This window comes from Aquila chrysaetos, chromosome Z (assembly GCF_900496995.4).
Source record: "Aquila chrysaetos chrysaetos chromosome Z, bAquChr1.4, whole genome shotgun sequence".
In the NCBI taxonomy this organism is placed as follows: Eukaryota; Metazoa; Chordata; class Aves; order Accipitriformes; family Accipitridae; genus Aquila; species Aquila chrysaetos.
In genome coordinates, this window is record NC_044030.1 from 56,118,894 (window position 1) to 56,141,010 (window position 22,117).

General features: G+C 35.8%; 1 protein-coding gene across 2 annotated transcripts in view; it reads left to right on the top strand.

Annotated features, from left to right (window-relative positions):
- Positions 1–22,117, top strand: part of KIAA2026 (KIAA2026 ortholog) — a 54,643-nt gene that overhangs the window by 7,803 nt on the left and 24,723 nt on the right. Inside the window, exons 2-4 of one of the 2 annotated variants that reach the window (XM_030004244.2) lie at positions 3,006–3,038; positions 3,669–5,104; positions 17,793–17,869. In XM_030004244.2, coding sequence (XP_029860104.1) covers positions 3,766–5,104; positions 17,793–17,869 — 1,416 coding nt within the window. In that variant the 5' untranslated portion in view covers positions 3,006–3,038; positions 3,669–3,765. The remainder of the gene's footprint in view (positions 1–3,005; positions 3,039–3,668; positions 5,105–17,792; positions 17,870–22,117) is intronic. The other variant, XM_030004243.2, reaches the window with a different exon arrangement.

Below are 22,117 nucleotides of genomic sequence, written 5' to 3' on the forward strand. Positions count from 1 at the left end.
CATTTCCATGAGGTTCTACTCAGCTGCTTGGTTACATGCTAATTAGGTAACATAACAATATACATACTAATTTCCATATTAGTTAACAGTAAATAATTGTGGAATTATTATATAATTGGAAATGCATGCCTATTTAGAGGCATTTAGATACCGAGACACAGAGGTAGATTCCTACTGAAATTTTTAAAACCACAGTGAATGACAAGTAGCTGGTTGATTTCAATGTGAATTAAGTGTGTGTATGACTTTGGTTTGTTGAAAATTATGCTAGATAGCTCTGTGTCTTTACCGTCTCTGAAAATGTGATCCTGGGTTAAGTTCCAAACATGTGCATTAAAACATTTAAAGAATTCAATTCCAGTTGCAAGTTAGTCATTTAAATTAGCAAATTGTGGAATGAGCTATGCTTATACAGTCAATTTTGCCTTTTATGAGAATGTTGTGAGCGTGGAATGAACTGGGTCCTATGGAAAAATACAGAGTATGTCTAGTAAGATGTAAGACATTACAGAAGCAGAATTAAGGTCACGTGGGCATCTCCAAATTTAGTTTCTTCTGACTATTAAATCATTATTTAATTTAGAATAAAGCCTAATATTGCTATATTGTATGTAGCTTTCTAGATTATTTTTTAAAATAAAGTTTTTAGAAACAAGTTATTGTAGAATTAAAACTACCTCATCATCAGAGCAAAAATTACTCAACACTTGAGTGGGTTAGAAGTGGTAATTGAATAGAAAAGTTTTGTGTTATGATTGTAAACACAACACGTCTGCAAACTTATTCCTCATGAATGTAAATAAAAGTATGAAACAACAGGTATTTTACAGTTGCTGTCAGCATGAAAGCCACATGTGTTTGTCCAGAGAATTTCAGTGTAAGGGTATTTGTCCTGCTAAATATCAAATATTTCTCTCTCCTTCTACCCCTGCTCCCTTGCTCCACCTCCTCTCCCCTCTTAATCCTCCTCCTCCCTCTCAAAAAAACACCCCAGGAAAAAGCTATGCCCTCCAAAAGATGGGCAGCTAGTAGGAAGACCTCAATAATGAAGATATGAAAGTGTCCTGTTACTTACATTTTCTCTTGAATGTCTACGGAGAATGGAATGACTACAGATATTGTGATAAAATTATAGCTTTAAAAAAACCAAAAAGGCAAACTTTTTGCAAGTAAAACAATGTATGTTTTTCTTTTTAAAAAGTTGTTTAAAATAGTATAATGATTGTCATTTTATGAGATACAAGGCAGAGGTGAATCTAGAGTATTGTGTTTATTGTGAGAATTCTACCTTAATTTAAATTATTAATTGGTGATAAATTGAAACAGCTTGCAAAGACAGTATTTTTAGATCATCTACAGCCTGTGTTTTTATTAAACGATACTGAAATGTGATTGTTTCTACAAATGTTCTATCTCACTATCTATTCATATTTAAGCTTATTTCCGTACCTTTTTAATAGAGTTCACACCTTTTGGAGGCAGCAGGTTATTTGATGTTTTACAGTTAGGAGGGAGAGGAGGGAGTGGGATTCAACAGTGCTTTGAAATTTATTTTTGGGAACACTTTTTACTTACTATAATTTCTTCCTCTGCCCCACTTGTAAGTTATTTATTTTTTCTTTATTTTTTTTAGTTATTTTTATTTATTGTATTAATGCAGTATTAACATATGGAAATAGAACAAAAGCCAGAATAAAAAAAATGCTCACTTTACCTATGCAAGTAGTATTGTTGAATTTACTGGTTTATTCACCTAGAATGTCAAATGGGATTTTGTCATTAGACCACACGCATTACATGTTTAAATTAATGCTGCAAAGTGGGATTTTGTTTTTAGATCCCATCCATTATACGGTTAAATTAGTCCTGCATTGGAAGAGTGAAGTTGAGAATTTACTGACCTGTTTGCTTTTACATTTTAATTTTATGTTTTACATGAACCTGTCTTTCTGCATTTGATAGGTACATAAGTAACAATGATGCTTGTATGTGGTATTAAAAATTTCTGTTCAAATTATGGTAACAAGTCACTTGAAATTTAACTTAATTAGGTAAGATAAAGCATTTCATGAAAACTTACTGTGTTCTATGTCATTTTGCATATACAGAGGATGCAAATTTTAAGTTTGTAGTCATTGCGTATTTCTCCTTGCATTGATACTAAAATGTGGTCTAAGCTAGGTTTGTCACATTTTTTGCGGTTTTGAGATACCTAGTCAATATTTAAGGCTTCAAATACACATTCTTCATGCTAGAAGCCACTATCAGCTTCATGTTGTCAAAAGAAAGATTTTAATATACCATTACTCCTTGGCTGAATTTGGAAAGCATTGATGCTTTGAATGGATACATGGCATTTATGTGCTACTTTTATACAAATAAATATAATTGGACATTAGCAATCTGGAAATAAGGATGTGTAGATTCCAGTAACGGGTCGCATTAGTGATATCTGCAGGTGATTGTTTCTAGCAGTGGTCAGTGATAGAAGCTTCAGAGAAAAAGGTATGAGAAGCTTTGGATGAGCTCTAGAAAAAACTTTCTGTAAGTGCAGCTGTATCCTAAATCCTATCTTTTGGAATGCGGTCATGCCTTGAGGCAAAAATGTTAGTTTACTACTGCAACATTAAAGAAAAATCCCTCCTGTTACTGGTAACCCTTGATATTCTTGTGATTCATGCAGATGTCCTATTTTTCACTTTGGAACTAAATTAACATACCTTCTGTTCTAGTAAGTTAGATGGTAAGCTACGCATGACCGATTATCTGAAGTGGAAGCATTTCTTCCACTTAAACTTGTTGCCTTTAAATTTCATGATGAATTTACAAATACAAGTAAATAGAGGTTCCCAGTCTGTCATACTAGTTTTGTATATTGCTGTCATGTTTCCTCTTGCTAGTGTTTTGTGTAGAGTCCCAGATTTTTCAGAAGTTTTTACAGGCCTCTGATTACTGATAACCTCTTTCTCTGAATACCCACTATTTCTGCTCTATCCTTTTTTTAGATAGGGGGACCAGAACTGAATACATTTTTTCAGGTGAGGGCAAACCATTTATTAATGTAATGACATTTTATTTCTGGTGTTATTTTCCATCACATTTTTCATGCATCCTGATACTTGTTTCCTTTTTGACCACCATTGCAAACCAACTAGTAACATGCCTATGGGTGGGAGGGAAAATGGCTTTTGTATGTGAATGAAGCACTTAACAGTAAGGCATGTATACTTGTGTACTGAGGAGGGGAGTTACAAGGTAGGTGACACAAGCCACAGCACAAACATTTGAAAGCAAGATTTATCTGGAATTTGTTTTCAGAGATTTTTATATGGACAGTTTTTTGGAAATGCTTAATCCTGCCGAAAAGGAATTGGGGAAGGGAATGCATTTTTTTTTTAAATCTCACCCACCCAAACTATAGATATCTGCCAGGTTTTTTTCCCCTTTTTTAACCTAGTGGTGATAGAAATAAAAGACGATAATTTCCCATTTTGGTGCAGTGATGCATTGTGTAATCCAAAGTAAGACAAACTGAATGAAAGCTTTATGTACTGTATTCTTTATTACTTCAAGATAAGTACGTTTGTTGTGCTGTAGTTCTGATTTTTTCTCCCTTGTTTCTTTTTCTTCACCTGATATCTGAATTTCCATGAACTTTCTTTTAATAGGCTGAGAGAGCAAGAAAGAAAAGAAGCAGAAGAAGCTAGTCAGAAAGAAATAGAAGAATGGGAAAAGTCACTTTTAGCTCAAGCAGCACCTACAAGGATGGAGACAATGTGGGAGATTCCAGCTATTGGTCATTTTCTTTGTTTAGCACAGCAGATTTTAAATTTACCTGAAATAGTGTTCTATGAATTGGAACGTTGTCTTCTGATGCCTCAGTGTAATGCTTTTTTATCTAAAATAATGACTTCTTTGTTAAGTCCTCCTCACCGCAGATCTACGTTACATCGCAGGCCTACACTTTCTTATAAGACTTGGGAAGCAGCACTCAGACAGAAAGTACAACACTGGTATACTGCTGTAGGGCAGACTGACAATCCTAATAGCTCTGCAGAAAAACTTGGATTGTGTCCCCAGTTTTTCAAAGTCCTTGGTGAAGTTAATCCCTTGGAGGAAAAATCGTTTCATGAGCTACCATTCTACCAAAAAGTGTGGCTGCTAAAAGGTCTCTGTGATTTCGTGTATGAAACACAGAAGGATGTTCAGGATGCAGTGCTAAGTCAGCCTATCCATGAATGCAGAGAAGTAATTCTTGGTTACGACTACTTGGAGAATGCATATGTTCATTTTCCACAGTTTTGCGGTGCAGATGTTCGGATTTACAAACAAAAACCTTTTCAGGCTCCTGAATTCCCATCTCCTCCCATCAAAGTTAAAAAAGTGTCACGTGTTAAATTGGAGAAAGTAAAACGTGAATTTGTAAGCAAAAGCAACGGGGATGTCAGTTCTGGTGGTAGAGAAGAGCTGCTACATCATTCCAAGACAGAAGTAGAGAAGAGTATGGATTCGATTGTTATCTGCCCAGAAAAAAAAACACATTTAGGCAGCTTTAGAGTCACTACAGAGGAGATTAAGATTAACTATGAAATCAAGACCTCCAGAGTCTGTGACATCAAAAAAACTGGTTGCTGTAAAGAGAACTTGAGGAATTTTATTAGTTCAGGAGAGATTGTTGGTATGGGTGGTCACCCTAGTTCAGGAGAAATAAGGGCTGTGGAGAATGGACAAGGTTGTCCTGAAATGGCCAGACTAAAAGCTGAGATCAGTCCGTTCAAGGAGAACACACTGAAAGCTTGCCAAATGCATGTAAATGGCACCCATAATGACAACCAAGAGATAAATTATCACGAATCTGCTAAGGAAACAATGCTAGAGGACTCACTGCGAAATAACAAGAAACTAAGTAAGTTGCGGGCAAAAAAGAAGAAAAAGAAAAAAAAGAAGTTGAAGGATATTCTAAATGAAAATCTACAGAGAAAACTTGATGACTTGCAAAGAAAGCGTGAGGTTCATCTTCATCCATTCAAATCTTACAAATCTGAGATCCAGAACAAGTTGTTTACAATTAAAAAGAAAGCAAAACACAAGAAGCACAAGTCTGGTAAGTTGATATTTTTACCTATAGTAAAAATTAAGAGGATACTGGGGTTTGGTTTTTTTATTATTGTTTTCATAACTGATTAGTCTACATTTTATTTTGTGAAACAGGACAGTCTCATGGCATTAGACTTCTCTGATGTTAATTTTAGTGTGAAGGTTTCCCATTCAATAACACAATCATATAAAACAGGCTTATCAGCTGATTAAACCATGATTCATTTGCAGAATGTATCTTCAGAGAAAGTAATTCACTGGAAGAGCTTGTTTGTTACAAAAACTCTTCAGGAGAATGAATGTGACTGACTAGTTAGCATCAGAGAGTGTAGCTTGAAGTTATTTTATGCTGTCTTATATCATAGCAATTGTGGAAATATTTCTACCCTTTCTGATTATCCAAATTACAAAGAAAAGCAGAGTACTTACATAGGATCATGAATCTAAAATAATTCCTACTGGAACTGTGCAGTTTTAGGTCACCAAATCGTACTGCTTTGACTGCGGGATTGATCATATTTCTGTTTAGTCCAATAATTGAGATACAGAGTTTATTACAGATGTGGGGAGCATCTATTTAAGTGTTTCAGGTAGGTGATACACGATCCAGATTTCAGTTAACTCACTGGAAAATTTTAAGACAAAGTCTTTTAAGTCAGTTCAAATTGTCAGGTAGTTGTAGTATTTTTCATGTCATATGAAGCCCCATAAAGCTTGATCTGCTATCCTGTTGAGTCATGGGCTAAGCTATCTGTGCTAGATTTCAGCCGACTGCTTCAAACATTACATTTTCTGAAGCGACAGGCTTATTTTCGAAACAGTGTAGATTGACAGGTAACCACTGGATTTCAGCTGAAAAGCAGAGAGCCAAAACCAAAAATCTGTGTAACAAAACATCTTCTAAAGGGTAAGAGAGTTCAGAGATCTGATACCAATGCATTTAGCTAGAAGTTGAGTGGAAATTTAAAGCTAAGAATACAAATAATGTTTAGATCCCAAATATTTGTGCAGAATACCCAAAGAACTGTCTTACCATATAAATCACAAACTCCTCCCTCCAAAAAACTTAAATGCCCACATCTAACCATAAATTTTAAGAGTTATTGTTGAAGTTCATATACGTAGTATGGAGCAAAAGTAACGTATTTTACATTTACTTTTCTGTCTGTTAGCTCTCCAAATGTATCATGGTTTTAATTCTTCTTGAAACCAAACAACAACAAAATGAATAATAACCCAAATTGCAAATAAGGGCTCTTTAATTTAGAGAACTATTGGAAAAAAAATTGGGGACCAAGTGTCCTTTATTGTTCTGTGCAAGCATTTAAAGTAGGTCACCATCTTCATTGTAACCCTCATTTTACAACACATGCTTAAAAGTCTACCTTCTATGAATTAAGCAATGCTCATAGAACAGCATGTGTCATTTTTTTAATAGATTATTGTTTTGAAAAACAACCACTGTTAGCAAAACAGACTGGCAATATTTGAAAGTAGCTTTTGAAGTTGATTGATAGAGATGATGTTTATACTATGATAACTGCTTTTCTTATATGTGTCATAAAAATAACAAGTTCAGAAAAGCTGCCTGTTTGCCTCCATCTTAATATACTTAATAGCATGTTAGCAGATTTTGTTTATAGTTACAAATTATGTTTTGTTTTTAAAGATGAAAAGAGACAAATTTTGAAGTGCTGTTAGAAGAACTGTAAACATTCATGTGAATTTAAACTTTTTTTGAAAGAAATGCATCATGAACAGCTATCACAGAATGATTGTATTTATAATAAAAATAATTTCTATAATATAATCTCAGTGAAAATTCTCATATTTTTAGTCTGTAACTTTAAGGAGTTTTTGGTCTTGAGTAGATCCCAGACTAAATCCTGCACTGTTAGTGGAAACTGTAGTGCTTACTGTAGTACACTTAATTGCAATACCTAAATATAGGCAGTTCTTTCAGTTTCCAATTCCTGTCTTTTAATTGACACAGTGGAAATTAAGCTCATTAATAAAACTGGAATTGAGAGAACTTTTCCTTCAGTCAGTTTACTTTTTGTATCTTGCATATAGTGCACGGATGCTAAAGTGAAAACAGAAATCCCTGGCTTTTCATTATCCCAGATACCTTACATACATTGACCTGTATAGCTATTATGTGATGTCCATTTCTTGCAATAGTTTGTTTTGTTTTCTGAACTGCTAAAAAAAGGTTGGGTTTTGTAGTACCTTAATACCAAGGCTCATCTAATGCTCATCTGATACAGGATTATAATGGAGGTTATTTATCCAATTATCATCCTTTATGCTTTATTAGAATGTAATTTAGGACATAAATATGTTTCAGAAGCTTATTACAAAACAAGCTAGTGTTCCGTACCACTAAAAACATGGGAGTTAGAACAGTCGTTCTTTCAGTTTTAACTTGCAGTTTTACATGACTGACTAGTAAATTCAGCAGTAGAATGCCATGTACCTTGTTTTTTCCGATTCCATGTTGTGTCATAAGGAGCTTAACGTTATCAGAGGTAATTTAATACAGAAAATAGTGTATAGTTTTATTAAGAATATGTATCTGTAACTGTAGACCAGTGCCAGATGCCGTTAATCATCTGAACTTAGATTTTAATTGTACATATTTTCATCGTCAGAGAACACTGCAGGTATAGTATTACTACTCCCTTTCATTGTCAGTTTGAGATAGGGCGGAGATGCGTCACTGCAGGTGGAAATCCAGAAAAGTGTAACAAAGTTTTCTGTCATGCATTCTACTGGTGTTTGCACAGTTTTGCAACCCTGACTGCACATGGAGACGTCATGTGTGTCTATTCAATGAGAAATGATGGAAATACCTCTTCTCCACTTTTACTTTTCCTGCATCTCTAACTACTTGATCTGCTGGATCTGATAGTCTAAGTTACGCTCAGATAGTGTGTTCATTTCCATTCAGGTGAAGGGCATAAAACATTCTTTTTCATCTGCAGGTGACAGGCATTATTGTCCTGGGCATGATATGAAGGGTCCAGGTTTTTTTTGGTACTCTCTCGTCCTTTATCTCTTAATATGTTGAGGCATTTCCCTTCTTATTCTGACTACTTCTGCATTGCAAATTTTGACCTCGCTGGAGGAAAACATTAGGGTATTACAAGAAGGAACTTTTCCTCCTATGCTTGAGAGCACTCACATGGCAAGTCCAGGACAAGCAGGGGATCAGGCCCAGCGAGCATGGGGTTCTGAAAGGCAGGTCCTGCTTGGCCAACTTGATGTCCTTCTATGACCAGGTGACCAGCTTAGTGGATGAGGGAAAGGCTGTGGATGTTGTCTACCTGGACTTCAGCAAGGCCTTTGACACTGTCTCTCACGGCATACTCCTTGAGAAGCTGGCAGCTCATGGCTTGGACAAGTGTACTCTTCACTGGGTGAAAAACTGGCTGGATGGACGAGCCCAGAGGGTTGTGGTGAATGGGGTGAAATCCAGTTGGCGGCGGGTCACAAGTGGTGTTCCCCAGGGCTCGGTGTTGGGCCCCGTTCTGTTTAATATCTTTATTTATGATTTGGATGAGGGGATCGAGTGCACCCTCAGCAAGTTCGCAGACGACACCAAGTTGGGAGGGAGGGTTGATCTGCTTGATGGTAGGGAGGCTCTACAGAGCGATCCGGACAGGCTGGATCAATAGGCCAAGGCCAATTGTATGAGGTTCAACAAGGCCAAGTGCCAGGTCCTGCACTTGGGTCACAACAACCCCATGCAGCGCTACGGGCTTGGGGAAGAGTGGCTGGAAAGCTGCCCAGTGGAAAAGGACCTGGGGGTGCTGGTCGACAGCCGGCTGAATATGAGCCAGCAGTGTGCCCAGGTGGGCAAGAAGGCCAACGGCATCCTGGCCTGCATCAGAAATAGTGTGGCCAGCAGGAGCAGGGAGGTGATCGTCCCCCTGTACTGGGCACTGGTGAGGCCGCACATTGAGGGCTGTGTTCAGTTTTGGGCCCCTCACTACAGGAAGGACACTGAGGTGCTGGAGAGTGTCCAGAGAAGGGCAACCAAGCTGGTGAGGGGCCTGGAGCACAAGTCTTATGAGGAGCGGCTGAGGGATCTGGGGTTGTTTAGTCTAGAAAAGAGGAGGCTGAGGGGAGACCTTATTGCTCTGTACAACTGCCTGAAGGGGGGTTGTAGTGAGGTGGCTGCTGGTCTCTTCTGTCAGGTGGCTGGAGATAGGACGAGAGGAAATGGCCTCAAGTTGTGGCAAGGGAGATTTAGGTTGGATATTGGGGAAAATTTCTTTACTGAGGGTTTTCAGACATTGGAACAGGCTGCCCAGGGAAGTAGTTGAGTCACCATCCCTGAAGGTATTCAAAAAGCATGTAGACAAGGTACTCCATAACATGGTTTAGTGGGCATAGATGATGGTTGGACTCGATGATCTTGAAGGTCTTTTCCAGCCTAAATGATTCTATGATTCTAAGTGTCCATTAGTCCCACAGCTGTTAGGCTGAAATGAATAGGATTTGACTGAATTCATGCTAATGTCTTACTGTTTTGTAATGTTTCATAATGTTTAAGGCTAAGTAGTATTTCTCAAAGATCTTCTGAAATTTTATCTTCTCTTTAAAGATACTCTTACAATGTAGAACAGAGAGACATTTGGTAAAACTTGTTCTGAATTCACAAAACCACTTGATTCAAATCTATCATAGTCATAATCACTCTTCACAATGTTCTTTACAAGTACAGGAGGTAGAAGAGAGCATGAGGAATGCAAAAGTGAGTACTTTTCCATATTTTTTAACAAGGTACTATTGGTTCTCTAAGGCAGCTAAATTTAACTTCGAGTCACGGTTCATGTTTCTGTTGAGATGATTTGCACATTCCTGACTTGCTGTAGCAGTGGTACCCGAAAGATACTGTTCATGAATATAGACTGGTTTTGCAGGTTTTTTAGCTGAAAACTTCCCATAACTATTGTGAGCAAAACTTGAGAACACAGCTATGTCGTGAGCCTTGCCATAGTTACGAGGTTTTCTTACAAGTTAGGAAAAGGAAGATATAACCACTTTATTGAATCTGTGTCTCTGAAACAAGGTGATGGTTATTACTGTGGCAGTGTTCTGTGTCAATGTTATTGACAGAGTAGTACTGAATATAATGGAAAGAATCAGAGAGAGTAGTTCTGTAAATTACTTGCATGCTACACAGTCATTTTAAATGTTAATTACTGGAGTTAGATAAATTAGGCTATAAATCCTTGAATTGGACTGTGACAATGGTGGTAGGCTTGTTGGATCTGGACTGAGGCAGTTATGCAGAAGTAAATCACGGGGTACAACAAAGATTGCAGTCCAAGGCACAGTACAAAAGCATGAGAATTCTGTGCTTGCATGCTTGAAACAGGGATTGGATGAAATTCAGAACATCCATAGGGTTGAGAAAATAGGAGGGACCAGAGGCTGCTTGTAATAACTGTGATGTCCCCAAAGTAGAGTTGAAGTAAGTGTAAGTTCAATCTCTTTTATTCCAGTTGGTGTAGAAAACACCAATATAGCACACACCTTTAGAAGAACCTTGATGTAAATTCTATACCCTATACTTGTGCTCTGAAAGATTCATAGCAGTCCACCTGCTTAAAGCCTATTTCATAGTATATTTTATTTCTTTAGAGTACCATTACATTTTGTTTATAAAATCAAGCATTACTTGAATGTGAAGAAATGAATTTAACAGCAGTTTAATATGGCAGCAGTTTTGTAGTGTATGGTGTACTGTCCTTGGGAGTTTAATCTCCACTTCTGTCTTCAAAGTTGTAAAAACTTTCTTGTAGTGTTATCTAACCTCTATTTTTGGAACAACCTGTTAACCATGCTGAAAACATTAAATGAGGTAGTCTACAAAGTTGTAACAATGTACTCTGCATTAAGCTGAAGTGTCAGTATCTTCAGAAAACATGTACTGCTGAGATTTTATTGGGTTTACTTACGTTGTTCGGTAAAGCAGCGTTATTAATGCATTTGTTCAGACCCGCCTTGCTGTTTTGACTGTATAAAAGCATATGCGGTGTCAATGTGGAAGCTGTTATATTTTCTAAAAGAGGAGCTGTTGGGAGCAAGATAGAAGATTAGGAGAATAAAGAGAAAACAGGACATGCTCAGTAGTTGCCAAATCTTTGAAAGGCATGAAATGTGTTTTACAAATCTGTGAACAGGAAAATATAGGGCCAGTTTTTCAATTTGGGAACAGTGGAGTTGCTGCTAGAATGAAATGAGAAAACAGGAATTCTTGCAATTGGAAGGGACTAACTTAACTTTATTTTACTATGGCAAATACTACTGAGTTAGTGTTTGATGTCAAAAACATCTGTTTCCCCATGTGAGGTAATGAGTCTCTGCTGCATATGTGGTAAAAATTGCATTTTTTGTTAAAAATCATTATTAAAATAAATTTTAACTAAATATTGCTCTGTGTTGTCACTTTATAATTTGCAGCATGGATTAACATTACTGTTGTCCTTCAAGGAGGAGCCATGAGGACTCAAATATCATAGTTCATAACAAAAAGTTTTACTAGATCTGTATAAATATTCCTGCTTTCAAGTCAAAATTATTTATGTTATGATAACTTATGAATGGATTGTACTGTCTGTGCTGAGATAATTTACCAACGTCAAGAGCATTCCTGTGGCTTAGTGTTTTATTTGTCTGTGCTTCTGTGCCTCTAGGCACAGGACTAAATGAGATCTGAAATACCATTTTTTTTATTTATTCCCCCGTCTTGACCCACATATGGCAAGATCAACTTGAGATGGCTTCTGTTTTAGTTGCATCTAATCTCCCTAGTGGGTTTTTTTGATGCTCATAATTAGTGTCCAGGCACTAGTTTTTATGTTACCTTGTTAATTGCCTGCACTTCTATTCAGTGCTGACATCTGTGGAATTTGTTTTGGCTTGAAAGGAAAACATATGGCAGTCAGATATCTTCTGGACCTACTGAACTTAAATAACATCTAAGAATTTTCTCAGAGCTGGCTAAGGGGCTGTTGGCTAGTAAAATGTTGATTTTCAGTGAATCTTACAACAGAAATGTTCCAGCGGTGGTGTTATTTAAAAGGAATAAATGTGAAAGATCTGTAGATCTGTATTTGTTTTTTAGTTTCAGCAATAAGTTGCTTAACAAATTACTTGATGACCATTATAAATATGTAGAAGGAAAATTGATAAAAACCAACTCTTAACTATCATTTGAAAGTATAAAATAATCTGATCTCTTGGAACTGAGATTATTCAGGGAAGAAATATTTCTTCCGCTCCACCTATTGTGATCACCATTAATTTAGCATTAAAAATTAAAAAGCAGTAATGTAAAAATTGTTCATCTTTGAATTATTTGACTTATTTATTTTGGTTTAGTTTTAGTTTGTTATATAAAGTTATGTCTTTACTCTGAGACTGAGTCATACATGAAACCTGGAATACACTATTTCAAACAGTACAAATATTTCAGTGCTTTCCAATATGACGTTCACTTACTTTGAAATCAGCTTTTCTCAGAATAGCATTTGTTTCACATTCTTTAGTGCTTTCACTAACCTCTGTTAACTTGCTTATACTAATACTCACTCTGCAGGTTTCAGTCCTCATCATCCTTCAAGCACCAGACACTGTCTGGATGGACAGAGCAGTATCCAAGTTAATGTTACTTGTGTCTGCTTAATACAGTTTTCAGCTTTTTTGACAGATGACTAAGGGCTTGCTCAAGTAAGTTTACTGTGGAAAACCTATATTTTACTGCATTCCTACTGCAAGATAGAGTTTGTTTTCATTCAGAAAAAACAATAATGTGATAGCTAAAATGTTACACAGCTGCAGTGTCCTTTACTGCAGATTGTATGCATTTTGGCAGTGTTCTTGTTTCAATTTAATATCCAAGTGGCTTGTTTCAGCAGGTGAAGTCAGGAGACATGCAAATTGACCTTTTAGGCTCTGATGCTACCAGCTCTTGGTATAGGTTGGTAGCATGTTATTGCAGAGAAATAATACCTCAAATCAATAAAGAGTTTTGGTTTATATCCACAGATAACTGAATTATAGTTTAATTTATGATAAGATTTGTTGTAGTTTGCTTGAAGAATAAAGTGAATGTGTATTTTCCCTTTATTATCTAGCAGAGAATGAAAAGGACTCTCTATTTGTTGCATAGTCCGATTTGTCCACTGAACATGGAAGGGCTCTTGCCTTGGGTGTCTGTAGTGGTCCCCTCCCTAATCTCACGAACTGCTTAGCTCTCTGTCAGTATTGGAGGTGGTACAAAAAGAGCTGATCCTCTCCTGCAGCATGTGAGGGGAAGAGAGATGATAGTTACAACTTCTACCCAAGGTGCAATGTCTCGTAGTCTCTTTCTCTCTGAACTGAAACCCATCTGAGATGTGGAGCCTGTTGGAAAAGGCAATGTGGAGACATAATTAGTAATTGTGGCACAGTAAAATCATGTTGGTGAATGTAAGGTTACAGAGGAATAGGCTAACATTTCTTAGCTTTAGAACAGTTCCATTTGCAGCAAAGTAGATTTTTATATATATATAGTTTTGATGTGTATATATTTGAATACAAACAAATTTTTTTAAATTCAGTAATGTTATTTTATAATTCTGGCAAGGGGGAATAAAGCTCTTTTTTTTCCAGAGAAGTGTTAACTATATTCGAAATTGAACTTTTTATCAAAAAGAAGTAAAACTTTAATCTTTATTACAAGCATTGCCCTATAGTAGAGACAGAAATAAGAATAAATCAATATTTATTTATCAATATTTATAAAACATTTATCAAATACTTGTCCAAATAAGAATATCTCTACTCCACAAAAAATAATTTAGTGTTGTAGCTGTTGCTGGATAGGGAAGCCACTGTAAGTGCCTCAGGATGGTCAACCTAACAACAGCTTTTATGTAGTTGCAGCTATTGAAGGAGGAGGCCTCTTCACCTATTTCAAGATCATTATTTTCTTTGGACATCTTGTTTTAGTTTGGGAAACTCTTAATTTGTCTTGATGGAGAGTGTTTTTCTCATTTCATTCTTAAATGATCAGGGAGAAGTGTAAGGAAATTGTTTGGTCAAAAGCATTATCTGATTTATCTTCCTTCTGTGCAGTGCAGTCCTGCGGTATTGATTCCTGTGTATTTGTTACTAATATATGTATACTGTGCAAAGCAGTCTTTAGAAGAGTCACAGAGCCATAGAAAAGCTGGTTGGAAGGAACCTGTGTAGGTCACCCAGTCTGAGTCCTTGTTTGAAGCAGGACTGTCAGAAATACCAGATCAGGTCAGTGGTGACTTGGAGACCTCTAAAGATGGAAATCTATTTATTGAGCCAATGTTCCCCCTTCCCCCTCTGAGAATTTTTGTACTGAAATTACTTTATTATTTTGCCTATGTGTAGAATTCTTGGTAAGTGGTTTATAAATGATGGCTAGTAGAAGCTGGGGACTGAGAGGTGAGAAACAAGCAGGGTGTGTTGAATTGCAATAGGTGACCTGAAGAGATAATGCATATGAGCTTCCTTATTAGAAATATTTTTTTTTCTTCATTATTTCTTAGGTGTGTTTTTCTAACTCTGATTGCTCTCAATCAGCAATTAAATATATTTGTTCATTGAGTATGTTCTGAAAGGTACAGTGTGCTGTGATTCAAAATCCATCTAGCTGCTCTCAGAAGCATTACTTCATCTGCTGAAGTAATTTAAGCCATTTAAAATAGTCTGTTTACCTAGGATTATGGGCAAAGGAGCTCTAGCAGACCTTAGTGAAGTGGTTTGAGAAGTTGCTGCTCACAGGTGATGCCTGTTCAACCCCAAAGTGATTTTACCCTCTGTACAGAATCTATGCCCACCTCAGCCTGGCAGTTGAAGCTGTGACTGCTCTGTGGTGGCATGGCTGAAGCATTCCTGTGGTTATGCTACATGCGACAGGGCCAGCAGCTAGTAGAGGCTGACATCCCTTACCATTGCTGTTGTTTTTGCTGAATGTGTCAGCTTGTGGTCTGGCAATCTAAAAGTAGATTTTTATTGTGGAGATCTGATCCTTGGTTAATTTTATCCAAAGTTTTTTCTGCTTAAAGGTAAGTGAATTGGAATATTTTTAGGTACTAATATCAATCTGGAAACTGGACACAGGTGCAGCTGCATTGTCTCAGGAATACTGAATAGAAGTTTTTCCTTTATTATCTTTCTTGCTTGGAAAGCAAACGAGAAATACTATTTTTGGAAAACCAGAGGTAACTTTTTTAAAAGAGAGAGATTATCAGTACTAGTGCTATAACTTGTTTTGAATTTCAATTTGGTATTTTATAAGGACGTTATTAAGGTAGAAGATGAGTTTGCCAAAGTTAGTTTGCTATATGTATTAATTCTCTCCCACTGTGCAAATATCTGTAGTGTTTTCTTATGGTTTGGTATGTGATATGTGCCTGCACCATAGGACATCTGGTGTGTATAGTCACAAAGTGGGAAAGAGACTGTAGTGCTGCCCTGTACAAACATCTTCTTAGTTTGTGGCAGATGTCAGCCTGGGAATTGTGTAAGTCTTATGGTATGTATAGTCTAGGAGGCATGCTTTATGATAACTCATATGTCATAGTCTAAAGACTTTTTTTTCCTTGATTCAGTTAACACAGAAGGTAAGGCTCATTTTGTTTGTGCTTCTAGTCAGTGTTTTTTTTAATTCTTATTCTGTCTGTTACCCCATATCTTCCCTACTGCATGCTTTTCAGATGCTGCTGCAAAAGAAGAAATTTTTCCTTTCTTTTTTTGGTAATTAATTATAATTCTTTCTAACAATTTTGTACCCCTTTTTTCAGAAGGAAATATTGGGGAAGGGAGAGTATATTTCTGTTAACTCTTACTTTTTGAAGTACACTGCATCATACAGCACCTGATGCTGAAAATATTCAAGTAAATATTTCCTGAAAAGTATGCTGAAATTATTCAAATAAAATGAAAATTTTCATTTCGATTATGTTGATGTCTTTCTTTTTGTAAAGAAGCAAGACAGTCTAGCTGCCCCATGTTTTTATCTCTTCATGTTCTTGCCAGATAACATTCTTTTACAGGGCTATAACAAGGAACCACCGTATGACCAGACTTCTTTTTGAGTCAGTTTGTCAACAAAACTTATATTAGATGTCTGCTTTAGCTCGTTAAATTGACAGTACTGTTCTCAGTAGTAGCAATTATGTTTTCAATGCAGCTGGATTTGTAAAATATATAACAAAAATGCTGACTTCTTTGCCCATTGTCAAAACATTTGGGTGATTGTTCTAATAAACATGCTTCTCTGTTTTATCACTTGTCCTGTAATGTGAAATCTGTGAGTGTTTGTTTTTGGTAGTTGAGGGCTCTTTAAACTTTGTTATGTGTTCAGTATGTGGAGTTTCAAATAGAGGTTGATTTATTGATTTTTATATGGTTTGATTTTATGTGGAGTTTCAAATATGGATCCTTTGAGCCCTGTGCCCTGTCTCTTAAAGTGTGTTTTATTTCAGGTTCAGGTAAGATGTTCAGGAAACTCATAGTGTAATAAACTGAAAATAGGATAGTATAATAAACTGAAAATAAGATGCCTAGGCATCTATGAATACATGTGTGTATAGGTACATATGCATTTTCACACACAAGCAAGCATCTGTTAGAAAAAAGTTAAATGCAATTCCTGCCAATATTTTCATTAATATAAATATCAGATCTGCCTCTGTTTGTGTTATTACCAGGTGCCTGTAATGATTCTATTTGACAACGAATATTACATACTTTGTATGATTATTTCTTTTTAATTAAGATTAGTTATTGTTTAGGACTCCTGAGTGTGACCACAGCTGTCATCTTAGAGTGATGGTTTTGGTCTGAATGAACAGGTCAAAAGTGGGCTTGTTTCAGTTTACTATGTGAATGTAGAAATAACCACATAAGAAACTCCATTATTTTGCATATATAGCTTGGTGGTATAACTACTTGATTTGAGAAAGGTATGTGACTTGTGAACCCTGATACTATAGGCAGTAAAGCACTTCCCTTACGTTAAAGTTTTTTAGTAACATCCATGTTCTTACATAGCACAGCTGGGTGTGAAGGGCATTACAGGAAGGTGTTTGCTTTCTTCTAAAATCTTAGGTTTTGCCACAGCCAGGAAAAACAAATGAGTAATCTGCTTTCACTGGTAACTTCAGTATGTTCATTCAGGGATTTCTAGATATTGATTGCACTTCAAGAGTATTTTTTACTATAAGATACAGAGGTCCCAGATCCTAATGTGTGGTTCAGTATATGGTGTCAGAGAAGAAATCTTGCAGGTAAGATGCTATATTTCTTAAGTTTGTGGCATAAGTTCTGGATTTCACTCCTTTCAGAACAGTGGTGTGAATGTTTCTTTTATGACTTAAATTTTTAGGTAGTATATTGTAGGCACTGTAGTGGGTTTGTTCTTTTATTCCCCCCCCCCCCCCCCCCTTTTTTTCCTCCCCCCCTCCCCAAGAGACTGCCATACACAGATACTTGTTTAATGTTTGCTTTTGCTGAGTCTAGTTCTGATTCATCATGTTTACATGACTTGCTGGCAGCCACCTGTTAGTTATAGTTTAACTTTCAAGTCTGTATTTAATTTGGTTTTGTTAATGAAGTACAACAAACAGCATTATGAAGCTTTTCTCTTTTAATCTTACAAGGAAAAAAATCGATATCTAAAAAAGCAATCACAAAGAAGAGGAAAGGTGTCACAAAGTCTACCATACCAGAATTTCAGGTAAATTATTTTAATTTTTGTTTTAAGCACTTGAAATCTGAATGTCTGTAAAATAAATCCTTTAGTTTCTGATAGAGACCTTGGAAATCCTAATCAAAGATGAATTTCCTTCTTCCAGTTCAAAAAGTTTAATCTGACAGTGTTTTTAAAACTGCATTTCACCTTTTCTTGGTAGAGAATGTTTCAGTGTTTTTTGTTATGTGCAGCTTACATACTGTTTCACAGTATTGTTTAAGATCCCAAACAAATCTGTTACAGGACAAAACCTGTAAAAACTAGGAGTTGTTCATGGAATTTTTAAGGTAGGTAAAATTTTCTGGGATAAAGTTACTTGGGTTTTATATGAGGTGTAACACTGTTGTCCTTGAATTGAAATCTAGCTTGATTTACTGAAGAACTTGCAAAATATTTTCAGGCTTCTGTGCTCATCTTGTTTGCAACTTTTGCTGCTTATCTGCACATGACCTTTAGACCGGAGAGCACTAAGAAAAGAATGCTAGTTATGATAATGTTGGTTTATGGTACTGTACTAGAAGTGTTAACAGTACTTCAGTTCTAAGTCACAATTTATGTACATATGCCTGCTTGGATTGATGTTCTCCTTTGACTATAATTATTTTTTTTCAGAAAGCAATCTGTGTTATTCTGAGCAATAGACCCCCATTAAATCATGACTGTTCTGTAAAACCCTGACACTGAGTCAGTTTATTCAATGATGATGATGTGTTTCAGGTGGAGCTAGTAGAATTTCTGGTGATAAAATTGGTTAGTAACAGTCACTATTGAGAAAAGACATTTAAATGTACACTGACTTTTGTATATATTCTAATGGTAGTAACTAAACTAAAATGTTTCCTAGCAGCTCCAAAAAATAGGTATAGTGTCTAAATTTTTTTTTTTTTCCAGGGCATTACCTGCATGCCATGGATATACATGGTTAGGTTAGAAATCGTTTTTTACAGTATTAAACTACTGCATTTAAGTAGTCTAAAACATTATGTAAAACTTAGCCTAACTTTTTATCTAACCAAGGTAAACTGTACATTTACACGTCTATCTAAGTGTAAAATTCACATTATAGTATTTACCTATGTAAAATATTAATTAAAATGTAACAAAATAATTGTGGCTCTTTTGATCAAAGCTAGGTTTGTATCTGTTTTAGGTGAAGCTAAGATTGATTAGTATGAGCAGTTTAATCTTACTAGGGAGATTTTTAACAATTTAACCTGCCTTTTTCAAGAGGACAGGCAGGACTGCTATGACTGTTAGAAATACTTGCAAATATTAAAACATTTATATTTGGAATACTACTAAGACTTTTAGAGCCTGGTAAAGTATGCTTCAAGATACTCTGCTCCACATACATGGATGGCCAAACTTACTGAAATTATGTAACTATTTGAAGGTGAGAGTATATTTTAAAAATATTTGGTAAGACAGCTTGAGTGTATACAGGCCCAATGAGGTATGCCAGGGAGGATATAACCATAAGAATATTGCTATTTACGTCTAAACATCAGTTCTTTTGGAAAGAAAGTAAATAAATGAAAATTTGTAAGATGTTTTATGTGCCTGCAGCACAGGCACTTTATTTCATAAGACTAGATCCTTTACTTAAGTATAGATCCTTTACCTGAAAATCATAACTAGACATTAAAGCTGAGAAAATTAGTATTACTAAATCTTTTAATATGTGCAGTGACCCAAGTTATATATTAAAATCAATTATTAACAAAACAATTCAGGAGATAATTGTACTACTTAATCCCTTACATTTATAATGCCATTTTTAAACAACCTTTTGAGAAAACTTACTGCACAGATTTTCTGCTCTCTATCATAGTTTCAATGTCATGGACAAAGCAGTAGAAGCATAGGTCAGTGAACATCACTCCTTCCTTGTATGTGATTTCAGACCTCATATTAATTTCTTAGGTCAAGGCTGCTTTAAATAAAAAACCCACAAACCCAGAACAAAAGCAGATGCAAATTAAATTCCCTTTACCAAATAAAAAGACACAAAAAACATGTCTGGTTTTTAATATTTTGAAAATTATTTGAGAAGTGAGTTTGCAGCTTCATAGATCATGAGTTAGTTGGCTGTTGCATATATCTTGTTAAAAGAAATTCTGAGTTACAAGCTTATTATTACTGTTGCTCATTAATGTTTTAAAGAAATTACAGTAATTATATTGCTGTACAGAAGGGACACTAATGTGGGTTTGCGGGGTTTCTTTTCCAGTTACAAAGTACATTTAGATTTGGTAGCAAGTGCTGTGTCTCAGTCTTTCCTCCTTTCGCCTCACATAAATACACATGTAGCTATATAGACCAACATGTACTGTAACTAAGGAAAAAAGGAACGCACACATTTTAAGGAACAGGGCTAACCAGCTTTTTTGTTTAACTGTGTCTTAACAGTTTCAGTTTTATCAGCTATGGTCTATATTAAATACAGATCTCAAAAGGGGGCTATCTGGACATTTTCCACGTGGAGATGGCAGCAATAAAAGAGCAGGTTCATAGGAAATAAAAGTATAATTTACAATCATTACATAGATAACCTGAAGTTAAGCACGAGATCCCACTGAAGTGAGTAAAAATTATGCTGAAAGATTTGCTGAAGTTAAGGAGGGCAAAGAGGGAGCATCAGTGATTTGGGGGAGAACGGTAGGTTTGTATTTATTAATAGATCCACAGATTAGTTTTGCTTTTATAATGGTAAATAGTTTTCATTACTGCTTTTTTCATCTTTCCTTCAAAATGCTGGCTTCATTCTGTAAGATGGGAAATGTTAACCAAGTGAGAGAAGTTCCAGAAATAGCTTCTTCCCAATCACTGTGCATCTTTAGTACCTCATCTCAAATCCTACTGTAAGCAAAGAAATGTAAATTTCTTCTTGAAATTATCTTCTTTTTATAGTGGTTTTCAGTACAGTATTGGAGTATTTCAAATACTAAACTCAGTTTGACAGTAAATACTCTAACTTGAACTTCTGTTACCTTGTTTTACCAGTGGGTGATTGACACACAGATACTAGCCTCAAATGTACGCCTCTTCTGATGAAAATTGGGGCTTAGAGATTTGATTACTCTTCACTGTCACCCCCAGCCCCAAGACAACTAAAGTTTATATATTTGCATTGTTTTTCCCATTGATGTCCTTTGGATGGGTACACACTAACAATTTTGCAAATTGGATTCTTATGTCTCAAGTGACTGTTCTGAAAATGAGAAACAGGACTGGGACCTGTGAAAAGTTTGGCCACGTGAATTGTCTGATGACATGGAGGAGCTTTTTATGGTAGAGTCAAAGACAGAGTTGGTACTTCCAAGACACCATTCAACTGACAATAGTGAAATCATCCTTCTCCTTGAAAACTCTTGCCTTTCTAGAAGTGAGTTCCTAAAGAGAAACTCACCCACTTCTAGCAAATGAAGACAGTGTCTTTCTTTGGTTCATAGTTCAGCTTTATCTTTGAGTCATGGTACACTGAATTAAACGTGTCTCATCAGAGAAAATAAAAAACAGTGATAAAATTTAAAAACTGAATTGTCAGGTGTATAGTCAAAGGAGTGGATTGTAATTGCATAGGGAAAATCTTTATCCATGCCTTTATTGACTTCTGTCAAGGGCTTGATGTGACAAACTTGCACCTTTTTGTATGATAATACGGTATCATAGATTTTTTTGCAGGCCAGATGGGAAAACAAAAGCCAGTATTTGTCTTCCAGTTTACATCTTAGGTATTTGGAAGTTCTTTAAGTGCAGGACAGACATGCATGTTGAACCTAGTAGAGTTACACATAGTAATACTATTTTCTAGGTTAAGAGAGAAACCTTTTGCAAGTTAATTTTACATACATTGCCTACAGCAAGACAGTGCCAATTTCCTGATTCATTTGCTATTTTAAACTTGATAAATGTGAACACTGTAAACTTTAGTTTGAGTTACTCCAGTTCCCCAATGCTCTCAAATGTACACAAGTATTATGAAAATAATAGCATGTATGCATAAGAGGTTTCTGAAATTTATATATTTTGTTAAAAGTGTCACTTCTGTGTTTTAATACTGAAACAAAGGATTTTTTAATACGAATTTGCTGCAAATCTAAAACTGTATGTGTAATTGAAGTAAAAATATATTGTTATGAATTACTGATTTGGGAAAAAAAATTAAAAATTAGCATTTGTAAGATAAAAGCCTTTTTTTTTTTTTTTTTTTTTTTTTGGATTTGATTTTCT